The sequence below is a fragment of the Sus scrofa genome, chromosome 6, assembly GCF_054392235.1.
Source record: "Sus scrofa isolate SSC_HxYL_T2T_F1_AM1 chromosome 6, Sscrofa_HxYL_maternal_Yorkshire_Landrace_v2.0, whole genome shotgun sequence".
NCBI lineage: Eukaryota > Metazoa > Chordata > Mammalia > Artiodactyla > Suidae > Sus > Sus scrofa.
Window position 1 is genome coordinate 150,190,379 of NC_139388.1, and position 22,378 is coordinate 150,212,756.

Here is a 22,378-nt window from a genome sequence, read left to right on the forward strand (position 1 = left end):
ATATGTAAAAACATATAGTATTTGTCTTTCTCTGACTTCACTAAGCATAATACCCTCCAGGTCCATCCATGTTATTGAAAATGCAAAATTTCATTTTTTATGGCTAAGTAATATTCTTTTGTGTATACACCATATAGATGCCCATTCTTTTCAAGATAGCTTTTAATTTTTTCTGTTTATGTTTAAATTTTTATTTTAGTGAGTAATCTGGTAAATATTACCATGAATATAGTCAAAATGTTAAAAATAAGCATAAATCAAGTAGAAAAGCATTAAGCTTCCAGGAGAAGAATGAGTTATAGTCAGGATCAGTTTAAAATGGCCAGTAAATATATTTTAAAATTCAACCTCACTAGCAAGGAAATAAAAAAATCATTACATTAAATTAAAATGTGATAGCATTTTCATATATCAAATTAACAAAGTTTTTTTTTTAATTGGACTGCTTATTACTGGCAAACATTTGCTAGGATAGGTCCTTTCCTATACTTAGCACTGAAATATAAATTGGCATAACTTCTTTGGAAGCAATTCTGCAATCTGAACCAGGACTATCCACTTTGGGGACTTTATCCTACAGAAATATTCATGAAGGCAGTCAAGAAATTAATTGTAGCATGTTTTGTGATAGGATAAGAAAAAAAAAAAAAAAAAAAAAAGAAAAAGCAAAAGCAAAAGGAAACTGTCTAAATATCGAACAAAAAAGAACTATGACCAGGAAAGTCAGATGTGCTTGTTAGATTTGGGTCATATGTAGGAGGTGACGTCCTATATGGACTATAAATGTTAAACAAACAGAAAATACCAATCTACGTTCATATGAGCATGCTTGGGACTTTGTACTTGTCATTCCCTCTGCCTAAAATTGATAGGGTTTGTTCCTCTACCCACTTCAAGCTACTTTCTCAATAAAGTCTTCCTTGGCCACCTTATTTAAAATTGCAACCTCTGCTCTCCCTGCCACTCCCTATCCAGTGCTCTTCCATGACTTATTTTTTCTCAATAACACTTTGTATGTGCCATATTCTTTATTGATTTATTTTGTTAATCATCTGTCTCTTACAGCTAGATTATAAGCTTCATGTAAACAGTGAATTTTATCTCTTGTTCTGGGCTATATCCCTATGGCCTAGTACAGACGTTTATAGTAGTTAGCCAATAAATGTTTGTTGATTAAATACGCACTGAAAAACTAAGAATAAATTCAACATATTAGAAACATTGTTTCTTATAGGTAGGATCATGGATGAATTTTAGTTTTTTTACTTATCTGTTTTATAAATCATTTTTACATAAAGTAATTTTTTAAAATTTGGATTGGTCTCTTTACATAATTAGTTTTCTCTGAAGAATGCAACCTTAATAGCTTATTTTTATGTGATAGAAAACACTTTAATATTTTCAATTTCTCTCACATTCGTTGAGTACAGGATATTTTAACGAGATGGGGATGTTTGTGCCCACATTGAACCTTGTTTAGGATACGCAGCTCAATAGCCAAAAGAAATTCAAAGAGAATTATATTCTTTATTTAAATCTCTCAAAGAAACATTAGAGTGGATCCAAATTTATACTTCATAGCCCTCCTTTTTCTTCTGTCCATATCTCTCAAATGCTAAATATAGCCTCAAGGCTGAAATCTATCCTTTTTAATCTCTGCAGTTCTTTCAGTTCTATCCCACAAGAGCTCCAAGAACTTGTTCATAAGCTCTGAACTTGGGGAAATAGGGAGGGTACTTGAGTTGTTTTAAAATTTTTGTTAGTTGGTGTTGATGTAGTGGCGTAAGAGAAATCTGTGAGCATTAGCATGTTGGTTCTTTACATCCATATATTTATCTGTAGTATCTACCAAATACTACAGTAATTTACCAGCATAAATTATAGTATTTTGCATACGTGTCTTTCTTACTAGTTTGAACTGCTTGGAAATTTGTATATTTATGTATCTAATTTGTATCTTAAGTATCTAACACAGTGCTAATACGTAATAGGCATTCAAAAAACATTGAGTGGAAGTCTGAATGAACAAACCTACAAACAAAAGGCATATGGTTTCTAACATATGCTCAAGAAACATGAACAAGTCATAAAGAACAAAATAATAAACAAACATATAGAAGCACAGGCAGGGAAATAGTTGACTTTTGAAAGGAGAATAGGAAGAAGAAAAGGAAAAAATGACAATGCTTTGGGGAAGGCTTTCACATAGGAGATTAAATTGCAACAATGTTTTGGAGGAATTAGGATCTTCCCTTGTAGACAAGAGAGTGGAACTGTTATTCCAGACTGAAGGAAAGGCTGAAGCAAAGTTTGGAACTGAAAAGGTCCAGGCACTTTAGGGAAATACTGAGTAGACTTTTTTTTTGACTGGTAAAGAGACTGTTTGAGAGAAAAGTGACAAAAAGGGTCAATTGGGTCAGTTGGGACCAGAAAATGTCTGACTGACATGATGAGGAGTTTGACCTTTATTCCAGAGATTATGTAAAGCCATTTACGATTTCTAGAAGTGACAAAGGGGGAAAAATTAGATTCCTATCTCACATTTTGAACAATGGTGAACTCCAAATGGATTAAAGACTTTGTGAAAAATAACTCCTAGAAGAAAATGTAAGATAATGGCTTAATGACTTAAGGTCAAGGATAGATTTAAAAAAAAACAAAACAAAACCCAAATCCTCTAATTTTTTTCATTTTTTTCCTATTATTTGTAAAATGGGATAGATAATATTGGTACCAGAATCAAAGGTTGTTAGAAAGATTGAGTTAATATATGCAAAGTGATTAGTACTCTTACTGGCACATAGTAAGCTCTCAGTAAACCTCAATTATTTTTTGTATGATTATTATGTCAAAATTAACATTTTCTGTTCAGGATTCCATATGCCAAGTTAAAAGAAACAGATTGGAAGAAGAAATTCCCAAGATATATAAAAGATATTAGATATTAGATATCCAACATATAAGAACTTTTATAAAACAATAAGAACAATTTTTTTTTAATGGGTAAATATATAAATACTAATTTACAGTAGAGGAAACTAGATTATCAAATAAACTTGGGAAGCAAATTCATTCTCCCTAATAATGAGGAAATATGCAATTTAAATTATATGATAAAGCTGATATTGACTGGATTTAGAAAAATTAAAATATTAACCAATATTCAGTATTAGCAGAGTTAGAAATTAAGAATTCTTATGCGAGGGTCATGGGAAAATGAATTAGCATGACCTCTTTGGAGCAATTCAATAAAACTGAAAATTTAAATACCATATAAGCCAGTGATACCACAGAGATGCTTTTGCCCATGTGTCCCAGGGACATGTGTAAGGTAGCAATGTGAGTTTTTATATGTTTACTTTTTACACAGAGAAGATTACCCAGTCTAGTTTCACTTAAACCAGTCACATTCAAATATGTTACAAAATTTTAAAAAATTTAGTTGACATTAAGCTCTTTATTATTCTAAGTCTGGGAAATTTTAATCCATGCTTTTAAGTTTTGTAACATTTAAATTTCTTTAAATTCTTTAAATTCCATTTAAAAATTTATTCTATTGGATTTTTAAGTACTTGTCTTAGGGCAAAAAATATCTCAGATATTCAAGGAATTCCTATTAATAAATTCAAAATACTGAACGCTGAATCTTAAATTTTCTTAAATGTTCCAATGTTCTTTACAAATTAATAAAATTTCAGTCTATGATTACAAGTCTAAATCAATTAGCCAATCACACATTTAAATTGGAATCACAAATATATTTTGTTAGACAATCTAAGACAAATTCTTTTATATATAACTAATATTTAAAATACCAAGAATGTACCAATTTCTTAGTGAAAAAAATATTGAAATTACCTGTTTGATTTACTGCATTATTTCTATACACAGTACTTACTCTTCTCAGGGTAAAATATGTTTTTCCAATGAAGAAACAAATGAAACATTCCAAGTCATTTTGGAGATTATTTTCTCACCTGACTGAGATGCATATTGATGGTAGACGTTTAAGGACATTTTCCTGACTACCTTGGCTGCCAGGCTGAGCCCTATTTTCCAGCTGATTTGTCAATGCCCTTCATATGGTGTGGTCTTAAAGCCCATGTCTCCTCAAGCCTAGTTACATATTACCTGCATAGTTCCTCTTCTCACGGAAGTCTGCCACCCTGAATGTGTTACTGGGTCACTTGATTGATTCCAGTTCATTCATTTATTGTGTTGTCAATTCCAAATTACTACAGTTTTCCTAGTAAGGACTGTTAGGACTACAGCTGTTCTAGATGTTTAAATGACCTCTGTTTGGATTCTGTCTGTCTCCCAGGGCTTTGTTTAATTTGTTAGTAGTCGTCTGAAAGACATGCTAATGAGAATAGAATGTTATAACAGCCTTGCTTCTATATCAATAAATTGGAACCAACCTAAATGATCATCACTGGGAGACTGGATAAATAAAATGTGGTATACTCACATGAGTGACTATAGTATAGAAATTTAAATGGTAGATGTATACTTCAAAGTGTCAATATGACAAATTTTGAATAAATCGTAAAAAACCACAGTGTTCAGTGACAAAAGCAGACTGTAGAAAGGGAAATAAATGTTATGATTTATGTAATATTATTTAAACTCAAAAGTCAAAACTGTGTCCTTTCCTGGACGTATTTTTAGTTAGTAAATGGAAAGACTATAGACTGAATTGTGAAAGCAAATGTTTGATTTTTGTGTTTGGAGTTGAATCAGTTAGAAACATCTTTTATTTTGAGCAGTATGCTCTTCAAGCATAAAGCTAAGCTAGGAAAATCTGAATGTTTTTGACAAACGTGTGTGTGTTAATGATTCCAATGCTGGTGGGCAAAATTTTCTTTTAACAAATGTATTCCATGCATTAGTAAATAAATCTAGTTTCATAATACACATAAGTTTTGCATTCCTTTTGGCCATTATGTTTTAAAGTTTCAGAGTTGGAGTTCCCTTGTGGTGCAGCCATTTAAGGATCTGACATTGTCACTGCAATGGCGCCACTCGCTATTGTGGCACAGGTTTGATCCCTGGCCTGGGATTTTTCACATGCCATGGGCGCAGCCAAAAAAATAAAAAATAAAAAAAATAAAGGCTGAGGGTTATATTTCTGAGAGATTAAACAGAATTATTAATCAGGTTTTATGTTCCTTACAACTAACCACATGCTTAACTGTTACACTTACCCCTCAGCTTTTCAGAGGATCCTAATATTGTAATAGTAATTTAAAGCCTCAAAGTAACTAATGTCAAGTCATTATTTCCTATCAAGATGTCTTATCAAGTTACATTATGACCTGTAATTTCTCCATTAATCTTATCCAGAGTTAATCAAAATTTTGAAAGTCATGATTTCATGACCCAGGAAAGATGTGCACCAAATTTATGATAAAAGATTGACTCTGGGAATCAAAGATGAGGGAAGAATAGGATTGGGAAGGGGTACAAAGAGAGTTTACCAGTAAAGTTTTATTTCTTTTATTAAAAATATACAAGACAAAGATGACATTTGTTGACTTGGGGTAGATATGTACTTTACAAGGCAAAGTACCAGAGAGCCTATGCATCAAGTAGTATTCACTGAGGAAAACCCATGGAGAAGGATCAATATCAATTTTAGGACCACAACACCTCTTCATATTCTCATTGGCCATCACACTCTATGGCTTTGTACAACAGAAGGACTTTGATCCTTGATCTGTAGAGGTTGTAAGTGACATAATTTCTGAAACTCTGGACCCTCCCAGTGTGATCAAAGGCCAGAATAGCGTTGTAATAGGACATGGCAGAACATCGGCTCCTGCCCTATCCTAGCAACTCAGGATTCATGGTTAGGGGGTAACATCAGCCTCATGTCCAACATGAACAGGGGGCTGGGGTCCAAGGCTTGCAATTACAACTTTGTGATACAGCTAGCTGGACAGGATTTACCACCACATTAGCATTTATTTGTTGAAGCACCAACTCCTTTTCTAGCACAATGAGGTTTGGTTGCTGGGGGCATAAGTCTTGCATCAAACAGAATTATGGTTTTAGCACTTGGCAGAAGCCAATTTCAGTTGCATGAACCAACTCCTTTTCTGGAGGCAGTCTGCAGAGAATCACTCTGAAAAACTGTTTCTAAATGTTTCAGTATACAAATGTTTGCCATGTTTTCCTGTGTACTTTGAGCATTGACATTTTTTTTCCAAATTAAAGGGAAAACCAAAAGATAAGTGAAATCTTCAAAAATATAAACATATATGTTATATATATATCAGAATTAATATATATAATTATATGTAATAATATATAATTATGTAATATATAATAATGTATAATTATATATACTAATGATGAGAGACACTGAATACAGGAAAAACAGACCCTTCATTCAATAAATATTTACTGAATATGTGCTATGTGACAGAGTCTGTTCTAAGCACTAAGAATACAACTGTGAGCAAACTATAGAACTTTTTATATTTGCCCAAGTGAGAGACTGAAGCAGAAATAAGTAGGTTTGAGAAGCAACTTGGCAAGGGATTCAGAGCTTAAACGATGAGGAAATGCCAGAGAGAGTATAATATAGGCTGCAAGACAGGAACTAACTTACACAGTATTATCTAGGGCGTTTATAATTCTTTAGAGTTTATAAAAACTTTCACCTACATTAGCTCATCCACCTCTTATAACAATCTTTGGAAGTATTTCCATTATGCAAAGAATCTAAGATTTCTAGGTATCAGTGGTTTCTTCAAGATCACTTTACCATGTGATAGAGAAAATTCTAGTCTTCTGCTCCAGTTCCCATCTTTTCACTATGTCTTTCTTAAAGACTCACCTTCCATCTTTGGTCTCATTCTCTTACATATGATTATTTATCCCTTTAGTACTAAGATCATCATTGTTAAATTTGATTAATAATTCATAAATTATTATGAAATACAAAATCCACCAAGAAATTCAGCTACTTTACTCTCTTGAAATCAAACACTACAGATCAGCAAAGAGCTTAAGATGTTAGTAAGACTAGACGTTGTTTTACAGCAGAGAAAACAGTTTTAAGTATTAAGGCTAAACAGGAGTCACCAAAATTGTCTCTTTACTGAATCCTTATAAAATTGTTTATCAAACTTCATTGAGAGAGTCTGTCATAGGAAAGAGCAGGTTGGTACTAGGAAGCAAATGTTATTATTTAAACTTACCTTGGTTTGTTTCCTTTTTACAATCTTATTGGACGCCCTTTATATGTGTATCACTACCTTATAAATTTTAAATGGCATTTTAAAGACAACATTACCTCTTAATTTGTATTTTATTGCATTGTGATTATGTGATTTTTTTTTTCTTTTCAGGGAGATATAATAGATACTTTGCTCGGGCCCAAATCAAATCAAAGTATAATTCATCATCAGTAGTATCTTTTTTTGTTGTTTAAAAGAGCAGCGTTTAATATCCAGTTGTCTGGTTTGTATGCAGTAATCTAGGCTTTTGATTACAGAAAACAATATTTGATGTATAACTTCTGTCTAAACTTAATGTAAATTTAATGAACTTTTATTTCAGAGAAATGTGATTAATTTGTGATTTAAGCTAATTGTAACAATTTTGTTGAGCTTTTCCTAATTTTTTGAAATCTATTTCTGTTCTTTCTCTATATGTATACTTATAAAATGTCCATATACATATAGGTTAGAAAATTGTTATTCCTTCAAAAGCAAGTTTGGAAATTATTAGAATTATTTAAATCAGAATCTTTATTAAGACTAAGTTCTGTATACTTCTAAATCTTCTGCTTTCCGAGCTCTGTTTTCCAGGGTTTATGAATTATGTAAGTGTTAGTATTATGAGAATATTGGATTCACATACCCAATTTTAAATAGGAATTTAATCCTCTTAGACCTGAAAGCTGAAGCTATAGAACTTAGACAACCTAACAAGCAAAAGACATGACAGCAATGTCAGAATTGCTTTGTTTGACTAGCAGCTATCACATTCTCAATTCAGTGGGAAGAATTCATCTGGGACACATCAGGGCACCCTCCTCTGCATGTTCGGAATCTTCCCTGGATTTTTAAGGCCAGACTTAAGTAGGCCCAGAGAGAAAATAGAAAGTCCCTGATCTATATAGTTTGCAATGGAATGTTATTTTGTGAAGGGTTCTAGAGCAAGCTTGTGGAAGGAGGAGAAGTGGGAGGCAGCAGCTCCTCCAAGTGTTGGTTGCCAAGAGTCTGTTCCATGGTGTTTATTTTTCCCAAGTCCTGGAGTTTGTTAACTGAGACAATAGGACAGTATAGCCAGTTCTATCAGGCATTCTCAGTGGAGAGGAGAGGATAAGGGACTTGAAACTCACTCAACTATCTGAAAAATAATGCATATTGAAAACTGAGAATGGAATTTGTGCACCAGTGGATAAACTACCTGTTACAAGTATCCATTTCTTCACAATCTCCATCCTTTGGAGCCATCCTTTAAACAAAAGCAGGGCATGTTTAGGTGAACTGAAAGCTTAGGTCAGGTTGTAAGGATTATACATTTTCTACTGATGTAAGTCACTCATTCTTTTCTTTGTCGTTTTAAAAGTTTTAGATTTTCCATAACACTTTGTGTAACAAAATAAAAACAATTTAATTGAAAAATTGTCTTTTTTATTTATTTTTGATCTTTAAAATTTTATTTTCACATATTCTACTCTCATAGCTCATCAGGACTACATGAAAAATTAAGCTCTTTTATTCTCCTTTGGTCCTGGGCAACTGATCCTAAACTGAACATATTCCATCAGATGGAATCATACAATATGTAGCCTTTTCAGATTGGCTTCCTTCATTTAGTAATATGAATTTAAGGTTCTTCCATGTTTGCTCATGGCTTTATAGCTTATTCCTCTTTAGGGCTGAATAATATTTCATTGTCCGGATGTATCACAGTTTGTCATTTACCTACTGAAGGACATTTTGGTTGCTTCAAAATTTTGACAATTATGAATTAACTAGCTATAAGCATCCATGTACAGGTTTTTATGTGGAGTAAGTTTTCAGCTCCTTTGAGAAAATGCCAATGAGTGTGATTGCTGGGTCATATAGCAAGATAATGTTTAGTTTTGTGGGGAAAAAAAGCAAAAACAAAAAACAAAGCCCTGAACTGTCTTCCAAAGTGGCTGTACCATTTTTTTTTTCATTCTTACCAGCAATAATATTTGAGAGTTTCCATTGTTCCATATCCTCACTAGCCATGATATTATTGGTGTTCCAAATTTTGGCTGTTCCAATAGGTATGTAGCAGTACCTCATTATTATTTACATTTTCATTACCTTATGGCATATCACGTATGAAGTTTTAGGAACGGAATGAGAATTCTGATCAGCTGTTAGCCATTTCATTTTCTCTTTACACACACACACACACACACACGCAATACCAATGGGCTGGTTATGGACCTAAGGAGACGGTGATGACTGGGCTAACTCTAGGCTCCTATTTTATGCTGGTTTTTTCATTATTTCATTTGGTCATTCCCTACCAGGCATCTCTCTTGGAGAAATTACTAGCATCTGAGAGGAAATTGTTAGCTGCTCTTCCAATTTCTGTGGAGAAAGAAGACTGCATTCACTAGTATATAGTTGTGTATCACGTTTAGTGTGTTCATTGGGTTCCCCTCTGCGTAGTGACATACAATTACAAATGAGAAGTAGAACACTTAGTACTTGCTACTTTGTCTCAATAAGAGTCTCTCTAAAAGAAAATGAAAACTGGTCTGTGAATAGATTGTTAGCAACACTATCAACGAGGGACATAAGGTTCTTTGCAGTTTGCAAAATGCCTTTAAGTCCATTATCACATTATACCCTTAGAGCAAGCTGATGAGACACATGGGGCAAGTGGTTGTTTTATTATCATAACCTCTATTTTTCCAAATAATAGATTTAGGATTTAAAGAGGTGGTATAATTTGCCACAGACCATAGAGCTGGTAACTGGTCAGGCTTGAACTCAAACCCAAGGCTTTGAACAGTTCTTATACATTTTCTACTATTGTGTGGTACACGGCTCATGTTTAGTTTGCTAAGGTCTCATACATCAAAACATAAGAGTATAGTTTCTTCTAAAAATACCGTTTTATCCATAAATAATAAAGCTTGTAACTTAGTTTTTCTCAGCTTTTTTCCCCCCTGCCACATGGATCCCTTCTGCTGGGAACCCTCGCCTCACTCCCTTCGATGTGTTACCTCTTCACTCAGCCTCGGACCTTAGTTCATATCTCATTTTCTCCGGAGAGCCCTTTTGGAGCTCCCTCCTACAGGACCTACCACCCAGTCAGGCTAAATGTGTTCCAAGTGTCTTGAACATGAAGGGAAATGTGAATGAAGTTTCTGAGGGCTGGATGGGGAGGGGAATGAGGGAAAGAGGCCCGCGGATCCACGAACGGAAGCAGAATGTCCCACTGCTAAAAAAAAGTTCAGGAAGTAGGAAGACCTAGGACCACAGTCAACCTCAAAAAAAAAAAAAAAACATTCTCCATGGAAGGAGTGATGGGCAGAAGCAGCCAGGCCACTGAGACTGATTAATGGCTCAGCAAGAAGTAACATTTTGATAAAAGAAGGCCTTTGGCACAGAGTAAGATGCTAGAATTATGTCCTGAGAAATGGACGAAATCCAACCCTGAGAGCTACTGATATTAACTTTTTGTGTGCTTTTTGTTTCTGCCACCTGATGAAGACTTGGAGTTAGACATCGAATTATAGGAAATATATTTTTTGGACGCCTGAGTTTCTGAATTGAGATTCATACCTGCTGTGCTAAATATTTGTGTGGTCATTCGTGCAGTGTCTGCCTTCTCCCCTAGACTGTGACCTCCTTGAGAGTAGGGATCATGTGTTTTGCTCACTACTCTATGTTCGACACTTAAAACAGCACCTCTACAAAGACGTTATTACCACTAATATTGATTGCATAAATGAAGTACCAAATTGATGGAAGAGAGGTTCCTATCGTGGCTCAACGGAAAGGAATCTGACTAGCATCCATGAGGACGCAGGTTTGATCCCTGGCCTTGTTCAGTGGGTTAAGGATCTGGCGTTGCTGTGAGCTGTGGTGTAGATCGAAGACACGGCTCGGATCCCATGTTGCTGTGACTCTGGTGTAGGCCAGCAGCTACAGCTCCAATTTGACCCATAGCTTGGGAATCCCATATACAGTGGGTGTGGCCCTAAAAAGACCAAGAAAAAAAAAATTAGTGGAAGAAATGTTGGCTTCATGCCAACACCATATTATAACATGATCTAATATTTTAAATATGGGAGTTCCCATTGTGGCTCAGCAGAAATGAATATGACTAGCATCCACGAGGATGCAGACTTGATCCTTGGCCTTGCTCAATGGGTTAAGGATCTGGCGTTGCCGTGAGCTGTGTTGTAGGTTGCAGACATGGCTTGGATCCTGTGTTTTTGTAGCTGTGGTGTAGGCTGGCAGCTGTAGCTCCAATTCGACCCCTAGCCTGGAAACCACCATATGCTGTGGGTGTGGCCCTAAAAGAGACAAAATAATAATAATAATAATTTAAATATGATTTCCTCAATATTCTAACAAACTTACTATCACAGAGGGTAAAACATGTTAATGGTGGAAAACATATAAAACACCAAACGAGCCTTGAAATTTGCTAAACATAGATCATAGCTCTTTTTTGTTTTATAGCAATGTAACATCCATTTTCCCCTGCAAGACAAAAACTGAAACCAAAATCTATCATCATTTTTCTTTAGGTGAGTCTTACTGCTGCTTGGTGAGATCTGTGACCACTTGGAGCCCAATTTTCCTCCAATGTAAAGCACTTAGCAAGAAGTCTGGTATGAAGCAGCTGCTCAAAAATAGTAGTTCTCAGTGTGATTATCGCAGACCACATCCCCACTTCTTGGTCCCAGAGCTCCTTAGCCCTTAGCATCTGGCTGGGTCCTTGCCAAGGCCTCACTCCTCCTGCGGGAAATACAGACTGTACTTATGACCTCATTTGTTCCTTTATGCAGCATCTGGGCTTCATGTCTTGTTTGTTCAGGATTTAATACAATGTTCAAATCCACCCTCAGATCCATAGAACATTTACTAGGCTATTAGCCTTCATTTGCTTAGGTTGGCATACCCAGGTGGTGATAAAACTAAAAGGCTAACAGTTTACGTGAAACTAATTCCCGGGTTAAATGAAAAGCAGAACATGCCCATTAAGTTGGAACATATAAAAACATGGTTATGAACCTTATAAAATGAGCACTGATTTTTTTTTAAATTGCTGAGACATTTATGTAGCGTCCAGAAAAACTCATGAAAAATGTACTTTCATCGAGTCTGTATTTTCTTTGGATAAGCCAGCTTTTAAACACTATGATGCCATTCAACCAGGAGGAACAAAGGATCCCAGGATTCTTTAGCGATTTTACATCAACACTCCCTGATAATTGTTTCATTAAATTTTCTAAATTATTACATGTTTTATTACTGTTTTTAACAGATTTCTAAAAATAACAAAACAGAAAAAGAAAATAGCTTCTCTGTATAAAATTCAGCTTTAAATATTATTGTTTCTAAGATTATTAATAGAAACATTTTTAGCTGTTCATTTAATTCTTAAAGATAGGGCATTTTAAAAATCACCAAATGAATGGTAAGAAAAACTAATCCATAAAATTGTGCAAAGTTATCTAGATTAATGGTATTTCAACACCGATTTTGTAACTACATGTACAGTAGAAATTAGCCAGTTTTAGAGAGGGGAGGAAAGGAGTTTTAGGTGGAGAATCCTGTTGAAAGGCCTAGAGAGAAAGAGAACATGAACTTTTCAAAAGACTCTGAGATGTTTGGGATAGGCGGACCATTTAGAGTTTGAGATATCAAGACCTTGAAAAGTCTTTTAGTCCATCTGAAGGGAATTTTCATTTTTTTTTTTTTTTGAAGGCAATAGGATATCATTGAAAAGTTTTCAAGGTGGGTAATCATCACATGTTTTAGAAAGAACATTCTGGTAGCAGTGTGGAGAATGGATTGATGAGAGATATAGAGCCAAGGGAGAGTCCACTACAGTAGTGTAAACGAAAGCTGAGATCATGGCAGAGGGACAGAAAGCAGTAGGTGGACCACAGGGGAATTTAGATCCTTTTTTTTTTTTTTTTTTTTTTTTTTTTTTTTTTGTCTTTTTGCTATTTCTTGGGCCGCTCCCGTGGCATATGGAGTTTCCCAGGCTAGGGGTCGAATCGGAGCTGTAGCTGCCAGCCCATGCCAGAGCCACAGCAACGCGGGATCCGAGCCGCGTCTGCAACCTACACCACAGCTCACGGCAACGCCGGATCGTTAACCCACTGAGCAAGGGCAGGGATCGAACCCGCAACCTCATGGTTCCTAGTCGTTAATGATTCGTTAACCACTGCGCCACGACGGGAACTCCAACACAGGGGAATTTAGAAGGTAGAACTGATGAGACTTGCAAATGCCCCACAGGAATAGGTGGGCGAATGGTTGTGCTATGAAAACATCCTCTAAAAGCAGCAAGTATGAATATTAGTCAAGAATGAGTAGTGCTAACTCTGCGTTAAAAAGTAATAAAAACAGGAGTTCCCGTCATGGCTTAGTGGTTAATGAATCCCACTAGGAACCATGAGGTTGTGGGTTTGATCCCTGGCCTCGCTGAGTGGGTTAAGGATCTGGCGTTGCCATGAGCTGTGGTGTAGGTTGCAGACACGGCTCAGATCCTGCGTTGCTGTGGCTCTGGCATAGGCTGGCAGCTGCAGCTCCGACTGGACCCCTAGCCTGGGAACCTCCATATGCCGCAGGTACGGCCCTAGAAAATACACACAGACACACACACACACAAGGTAATAAAAAAAAATTAGTGTTTGAGAACGAATTTATACAGTGATCTCATAATCCTCATTACCATAAAATAGTTATATATATTATGCTTTATAATTTATCACTGCTATAATTCACATTACTTCATTCACTCCTGTGATATTTTTTCACATTACAAATTATAAAATCGAATACAGGTTAAATTACTTTCTCAAGCTCTCGTAGCTCGAAACTAGAGTGGTAATACTAAAATACTAGTGTTCTAATACAAAGGCCACTATGGTACAGTGTAATATTTAGTAGAATTACTGTCATTCATTATCATCAATGATCCATCTATGGAAAGGTCCTTTTGTGCTAGAGGCTCTTAATTAGCACTCTTTCATAATTTCATCCTGACCACCACCCTAACGAAGTCAGTATTACTATCTACATTTTACACATGAAGAAACTGAGATTCAAAGACCCTAAATATTTCCTAAGGTCACATAGATGTTAAATGGCAGAACTGAGATAAGCTTCCCCAAATCTAATGCTGCAGTACTTACAATTCTTATACCAGTCTTCCCTTAATACCATCTATTAGGCATTCCTGTGGCCATAGTTGTTTGGTAAGCAGTATATAGATGAAATGTTTCCTGACTCTGCTGTCTGGTTGTTAATTTGGAATTTTGGTTCATGTTAATTGTGGACTTTCCCATAATCAATCATATTAAGCACATGGTAATTAATACCAAATAATTAATAATTGAGGCCAAATAATTCATCTTACTTTGCTTTGGGTTATATAAACATTCTCGACATCTATAAAATATAAATAGCTTTAAGCTAATTATACCAGTCAGAATAAGTCACTATGTTGCTACAACTGGTAATGGCCAAATTTCAGTGGCTTTAAATGATAAGGATTTATTTCTCACTCACATTTTATCTGCTAAAAAAGTCTCATGACCACACACAACTTGATTTTTTGTCTTTTTTTAAAAAATATTAATTTTTTTATTATTGTTGATTTACAATATTGTGCCAATTTCTGCTGTTCAGCAAAGTGACCCAGTCACACACACACACACACACACATAAATACATATACACACATACATTCCTTTTCTTATATTCTTTTCTATTTTGGTCTATCCCAGGAGATTGGATACAGTTCCCTATGCTATAGAGCAGGACCTCATTGCTTATCCACTCCAGCTACAATAATTTGCATACACTTACCCCAAATTCTCCATCCATCTCACTCCCTCCCCTCTCCCCCCTTAGTAACCATGTATCTCTTCTCTATTTCTGAGACTGTTTTGTATATAGGTTCATTTGTGCCATATTTTAGTTTTCACATATGATTAATATCATATGGTATTTGCCTTTCTCTTACTATTATTTTTTTTTTTTTGTCTTTTTGCCATTTTCTTGGGCCACTCCCGCAGCATATGGAGGTTCCCAGGCTAGGGGTCTAATGGGGGCTGTAGCTGCTGGCGTATGCCAGAGCCACAGCAACACAGAATCCGAGCCGCGTCTGTGACCCACACCACAGCTCAGGGCAACACCAGATCGTTAACCCACTGAACAAGGGCAGGGATCGAACCCGAAACCTCATGGTTCCTAGTGGGATTCGTTAACCACTGCCCCACGACAGGAACTCCTTGCCTTTCTCTTTCTAACCTCACTTAGTATGATAATATCTAGTCACATCCATGTTGCTGCAAATGGTATTATTTCAACTTTAAAGAGCAGAGAAATATAACAATACTCTTTCCTTGGAACTAGAAACTTATCTAATCCAGAAACTGATGACTCTACCAGGTATTATCAGTTTCATGGTGGAAGAATTTCTAGGGCCAAATGAGTTTGGGAAAGAGTGAATTAAAGAAGTTTCCTAACTGTAGGTCCTTGAGCCTTTACTATGTTAATATGCATTATTAATATCCAAGAAAGGGACTATTGTTTGGGGAAAGGTTTTTTTCCCAAAGATTATCTGTGAAGACTCATGTCATGAAGACCATACTTTAAGAAACAGTACTCTAAGCTTCTGTCTTTTTAAAACTTCTTTCTAAAGAGGAAATAAGTGGAAAGAGGAGAGGAAAGAAGAAGGAAAGGAAAGAATAAAAGAAGAAAGGAAAGACAAAAGACTTAGAGCAGAGCAAACTTATGGCTACTTCTGGGATTGAGAGTTGTACATCAAAGACATTCATAGTGGCGCACAGCAACTGAAAATTACATATTCTCATCTCTTGTATATGACATCATTAATTTATTGAGCATATATTAAGCATGCTATATATATTAGCTTATTATATCATGCTAAGTGCTTCCTTTATGTGAACTCATTCCCTCTTCATGACAACATAAAAGGCAGATTCTTATCTCTTCACAGATGAGGAAACTAAACCTCAGAGAAGACATTACATGTTCAAAGCCATTCAGATAGTAACCTGAGTCATAGACTAGATGAGGAGAAAAGGTTGTGTTAACCTCAAATCAAAGAAACTAAGGGCTCCAGTTAGAGGTGTAAGCAACAAACTCTTGTTGGTCAAAAGATGGAAAGATTAATTTTCACTTGGATTATCCTCTCCGGTAGAAGTCTGTTGAAGGAGTGATATTTGGACACCTGAGTAGAGAGCTTGTTTGGATTTTATTCTTCTGGTAACGCTGAGCCACTGAACGTTTTTGAGGTGGGAATAACAGAATCAGACAATTATAGCAAGACTTCAAATTTCAGGTTTAATGGAGTTCTTAAGTAATTCAATCCAACTCTCTTTCACAGAGAGGGGAAACAAAGCCCCTAAATTTGAGGCTCCACAGCTTTCGCTGGTAACAGCTGTTTCATCTGGAAGACTGACATGATGGATTCATTTGCTTCCACTTGGTCACAGGCTGAGGTCAGGTCTTCCGGGCCTCTCATCTGCATCCCAGATTAACAAAAGCCCTGATGAGACCTTAAGAGCTGGCAGAAGAGGGGACTATTTTGAGCCTTGGGAGGTCAAGTAAGGGTGGTAGCAGGGTTCAGAGATAACAGAGTGTATCTAACATCTAAGGTGGGGGGGTCACTCCTGGGTTGAATTCTTCTCTCCTAGGTTTTGCAGAAGCCTACCCCATAGTCACTGATCACAGCTTTACCGCAATGCTGCGTTAAAACTGGCATTATCAAGTTGAGTAGTATAAGTCTCCAAATAAGGGAAAGAGCCTGGTAATAAATGGCTAAACAATTGCTGGTGTTGTGAGTGTGCTAGATTTCATCAGGCAATGCCTCTCTCAAGTTGATAAATAACACAAATTCACCTACAGTTTTGACCCATCAAAAGATAAGGGAGTTCTATCTGATATCCAAACAACTGCTGCTCCTTTGGTGCTTTCTTAGCAAAGGAGCACCCTATCTCCCAGCTGTGCAAGCCGGAAACCTAAGTACCACTTTTGGTTACTCTCTCCTCCTTACCCCTGAGGACCAAGCAGTACCAAGCCCTTCCGTTTTCTGAATGCCCATATGCTCATCCTCTGTACAATGACCTTAGTTTAGGCTACCATCATATCTCATGAGAATTATCGCAAAAGCCTTTCTCTGTTTCTCTTGCTCCATATCTTGCTCCCCCTTCATCCATTATCCATACTATAGCCAGATAGATTAAGAAAGCATCAATTCTTTGAAATAATATGTCTATTGTTAGATGTATAATTAGAGATGCTTTCAAAGACAGCATAGATTATTCTGTTCCGTTTTCTTTTTTTTTTGTTTTTTTTTTTGTTTTTGTTTTTTTTTTTTGTCTTTTTGTCTTTTGTCTTTTGTTGTTGTTGTTGCTATTTCTTGGGCTGCTCCCGCGGCATATGGAGGTTCCCAGGCTAGGGGTCAAATCGGAGCTGTAGCCACCGGCCTACGCCAGAGCCACAGCAACGCGGGATCCGAGCCGGTCTGCAACCTACACCACAGCTCACGGCAACGCCGGATCGTTAACCCACTGAGCAAGGGCAGGGACCGAACCCGCGACCTCATGGTTCCTAGTCGGATTCGTTAACCACTGCGCCACGACGGGAACTCCATGTTCCGTTTTCTATCTTCCCTACAGAAGGACGATGATGTCACAAATATCGTGGGTGAAGTGATCTTGAGTCACAGGCTCAAGTGATTTATCGGAGATCAACAAAATAATTATTTGTCTACTTTGCTAAAAGGTGAGAGAGTAATTCTTTGAGATCTCAAACTTTAGAATTTTCAGCTTAGGTAGAAGCTTTGCAAGAACTAGGAGAGGGTTTACTGGAAGAGAAATTTCATTATTTATTTGTTTGAGATTATGGATTCAGCTTTCTCTTATAAAAATATGCATTGATAAAGCCATACCTAAGTAATAGGATGAAGGATAACAAGGAAGATTCTAGTTGGAGAAATTCTCCTGATTTCTAAAGGAAAGTCATCTCTCTGCTTTGTCCAGGTGGTATTGGAAGAAGCCAATCAATAATTATTGACTTGACTTTGTCAAGCAGGACACACATCTCATTATCTCTAGGAAGTAGTTACTATCATCAGCACAATTTTACCGAGTAGGATGCTTGGGGATGTTAACATCTTAAGGTTTTAGATCTGATAAGTGGAGAACCAGAATTCAAGCCCCCAAACATGAGGACTGCCTTAAGTGTGCTTTTTCATTGCTTTGAAATAGATGGTGTTTTCAGTACTTATAAAACCCTTATGAGAGAGTTTTTTTTCCATCCTATTGACATGATTACCGAGGCTTAAAATGTTTAAAACTTGCCCTATGTCACTCAGTAAGTGAAACTCATGCTTGTCTACTTTCAAAGTCCACGTTTACCACGATGTCTTCCAAGACAGCATCCTGTTAACTGTCTCACGGATGAAGCGAACAGTAAGTCACGGTGATCAGCAGTGACTGACTAACTAGACATAATCATAAAAGCTCACTTTCAAAACTTCATGGTGTCCTGTATGTGCTTAGCAAATACTGTTAAAATGAGGTATTGACCAATAAAATGTCAGGAAAGTTAGTATAAATTGGCCGAGAGTGCGAGGGCAACTTCAAAACTTGATTTGACACTATTCACCATTATCAGACGCTCAGTCAATCCTCAGCAAAATGAGGGGTTTCATTTTTACTTTATTTCTCTTCTCTGTCCTGCTCGCCATCGCGGAAGTGAGGAGCGAAAAACACAAGAAGCTCTGTGGGCTGGAGTACATCCGAACAGTCATCTACATCTGTGCCACCTCCAGGTGGCGAAGGCAGCTGGGGGGCCTCCCCCAAGTCCAGCAAGGTAACGTGACCTCATATGACTCCCTCATTTCCTATTATTTTTTAAGGCTTGTTTTCATAACTGTTTCTCTAGTTACTGCTAAGCCACTTTATAGCAATTATTGAAAGAACCTTGTCTTGGGAAAGAAGTAAGCTTGCTACCTTTCAAAAAACAAGGACTGGAGTTCCCACTGCAGGGTAGCAGAAATGAATCTGACTAGTGTCCATGAAGATACGGGTTTGATCCCTTGGCTCGCTCAGTGGGTTGGGGATCAGGCGTTGCCGTGAGCTGCAGCATAGGCCCACAGCTGCAGCTTGGATTCAACCCCTAGCCTAGGAGCTTCCATATGCTGTGGGTGTGTCCCTAAAAAGCAAACAAAGCAAAACAAATAAACCAAAACCTCACCACCACCAACAAATAAGGACCTTGTTTTCTTTAGTCCGCAGCTTGAAATTATTCAATCGCACAACTACTTTGATGAGCTCAGCTTCTACAGCAGGTGCTGGAGGATCGTCAGAGAGAAGCAAGGGATTTCAAGGGACAGGCTGGAGCAGCAAGATCTTTACATGTAGATAATTATAGAATATACTAAGTTGGTATTCAGGCAGATGCTCAACCAGAATGGAAGGAAAGGAGTTCCCGCTGTGTCAAAGTGCGTTAATGATCTGGCTTGTCTCGGTGGGACGCCGGTTTGATCCCCAGCTTGGTGCAGTGTTAAGGATTCTTTGCTAAGGCAGCAGTGGCGTAGGTTGCTCTTCCGACTCAGGTTTGATCCCTGGCCCGGGAATTTCCTTATGCCTTGGGTACAGCTGAAGAAGGGGAGAGAAAAAGAATGGAGGGATGGAAACTTTTATGGAGCTTATATATTACGTGCCAAGCAGTGTCATATGCAACATTTCGCTCAACCGTCTGATAAGGATCCTTTGAAGTTACCGTACCACCATTTATCATTTTATCGTGCCCCAAATTGTTCACCCAGCTGGTAAGCAGTGTGTTGTGTTTTTGTTTTTGTTTTGTTTTTTTGACTTTCTGTCTTTTCTAGGGCCGCTCCCATGGCATGTTGAGGTTCCTAGGCTAGGGGTCGAATCGGGGCTGTAGCCACCAGCCTATGCCAGAGCCACAGCAACGCCAGATCTGAGCCATGTCTGCAACCTACACCACAGCTCATGGCAGCGCTGGATTGTTAACCCACTGAGCAAGACCAGGGATCGAACCCACAACCTCATGGTTCCTAGTCGGATTCATTAACCACTGAGCCATGACGGGAACTCCAAGCAGGGTGATTAATAGGCAAACCAGGCTTTCTGGGTTCAAGAGCCGAGGTCTTTTGCTTATTCTATACCGTCTCAGGTGTGGAAACATTGGCGGTAGTGTGTGGTAATAAATGGCAGCACCATTAGGTGGTGGTTTAAGACAGAGGCCTTAAGGATACATAAGATTTGGGAGTTATGAGTGGGCTGGCAGTAGGAATGGTCTGATCAGAATTTGGAAGTTGGGAGTGTTTCAGAAACAGTGAGGGAACCACCCTTACTGCATTTCTTCATTTTCCAATTCAAGCAACTTAGAAAGTAAGCCTCTGCCGTTAATCCTGTATTAAAGGGCGAGGTAGAATTTATTGAAGATTCTATTTTAATGATCACTTGTGTTTATGTTTTATAATAAAAAGCAAAAAAGAAAAACATACTTACATAATATATGTTACAGTCACGTATATGACACAGAAGCTTCACAAGTTTTAATTTGGTTTAAAATAACTTTGGTAAACAAAAAGATTCTGGAAAATGACCCAGAATTTTCATATTTCGGGGGGCTAATGTCTTGAAAACTTATGAACGTACCATTTGCATTTTAATAACGAGAGGTTCATAGTTACTAGATGTTAATCAACAGTAAGCATTTTTAATCTCAAGGGAGTAAACCTAATTTACTAGATTTACCATAATTTATCAATCTCTGGACTAGCAAATCAAAACACACGAGGAAAAATACACATGGAATAGCTTTAAAACGGGGGCAGTGGAATGGATGTCTGTATAAGGCTATCACTTTTGACACCACTGACTTGATAATACAGTTTATTTAGCCTTTCACAGGTCTTCAGAGTATTTCCCATGTATTATTTATTTGATCCATTACGGGTTCACCAATCAGAACTCATCCATGTAGCTGTTTTCTGGTACTTGCCAGTGTGCTAAGGTGCTGATAAGTTAGTTTGAATGACGTTAAAATGAGACAGGCTCATACACGGACTTTGAGAATGATGCTGATAAAAACAATGGGGCCCACTTTGAATTTTCAGACAAAGAGGTTCCAATCTCTACTTTCTCCACGGATCAGCTTTGCAGGGTAACCCAGGGTTCCTTTTTATTTGATTACTTTTGGTTGATAGCATGTAACGAATACCTTTGGAAGCTGCTGGTCACTGCGCAGAGGTAGCCAGGAAACAGAAGTCAAGCGCCGCCCTGGATGCTAACTAGCCAAGCGACACTGGTTCTGTCACTCCTCCTCTCTGCACCCCCATTTCCTCCTCTGTAAAATGAGGAAGGTGGAGATGAGGGAGTTCTCCCTAAAATATCTACTCTCTCTGAAACCCCAGGCCAACATTACAACAAAAATCATCTGCAGGATTCCGTGTCATTTCAGAAATCCAATGCACTTCCCCCCAAGTAGAATTTGGTTGCTGCCTTTGTCAGAGCCGTCTACGAGAGTATTGTTTTTTTTCCCTCCCATACAGTTGAGAGAGGAAACCACTTCCAGCTGCCCAATGAGCATGAGATTTCTGAAGAAAGCCCAGCACAAAACCTTCCAAAGATGGATTCTTCTGGGGAGGAAATTCTCCAGAGTGAACAGCTGCCCACGGAAGGGCTTTGGAGGTCAAAGAAGCATTCGGTGATGTCAAGACAAGACTTACAGACATCGTGCTGCACTGAGGGCTGTTCCATGTCTGACTTGAGTACTCTTTGTTAGGACAAGAGCCAATCCCCAGGGGTGGCAGAGCTTTAATTTAGCACATGTTGAATCACAGTGTTTTACTTCCCAGGACAATGTTGTGCCTTTAAAGTCATGGCTTTTGGGGTAGGCAGTCCTTCGTTCCTGAATGTTGTGGGTGAATGGCTAAAACCACAACGAAGTCTATTTTCTCCCTTTGCCAAGGTGCATGCACTGTTCTTTTCAAATTTTAACTGATCCTTTGAAATTTCAAATGCTGTGCAGAGTTGCAATAAAAAAATGCCATAAACCAAGCTCACTGTGCTTTTTCCCTTTGCAAAACAATTTTAAATAACTTTAAAACGGTGAAC

The 22,378-nt window shown here is 37.5% G+C and overlaps 2 protein-coding genes across 2 annotated transcripts in view; both read left to right on the forward strand.

The window, feature by feature from the left end:
* Positions 1 to 8,639, forward strand: part of DNAI4 (dynein axonemal intermediate chain 4) — a 75,675-nt gene extending 67,036 nt beyond the window's left edge. The window contains exon 17 of the mRNA XM_021096495.2: positions 7,356 to 8,639. Within this exon, the coding sequence (XP_020952154.2) occupies positions 7,356 to 7,418 (63 nt within the window). The 3' untranslated portion in view covers positions 7,419 to 8,639. The remainder of the gene's footprint in view (positions 1 to 7,355) is intronic.
* Positions 8,640 to 18,925: 10,286 nt separating this feature from the next.
* Positions 18,926 to 22,144, forward strand: INSL5 (insulin like 5). Its single transcript, XM_003361720.5, has 2 exons — positions 18,926 to 19,100; positions 21,814 to 22,144. The coding sequence occupies exons 1-2, from the start codon at positions 18,926 to 18,928 to the stop codon at positions 22,044 to 22,046; spliced, it is 408 nt and encodes a 135-aa protein (XP_003361768.1). The 3' UTR covers positions 22,047 to 22,144.
* Positions 22,145 to 22,378: the final 234 nt, after the last annotated feature.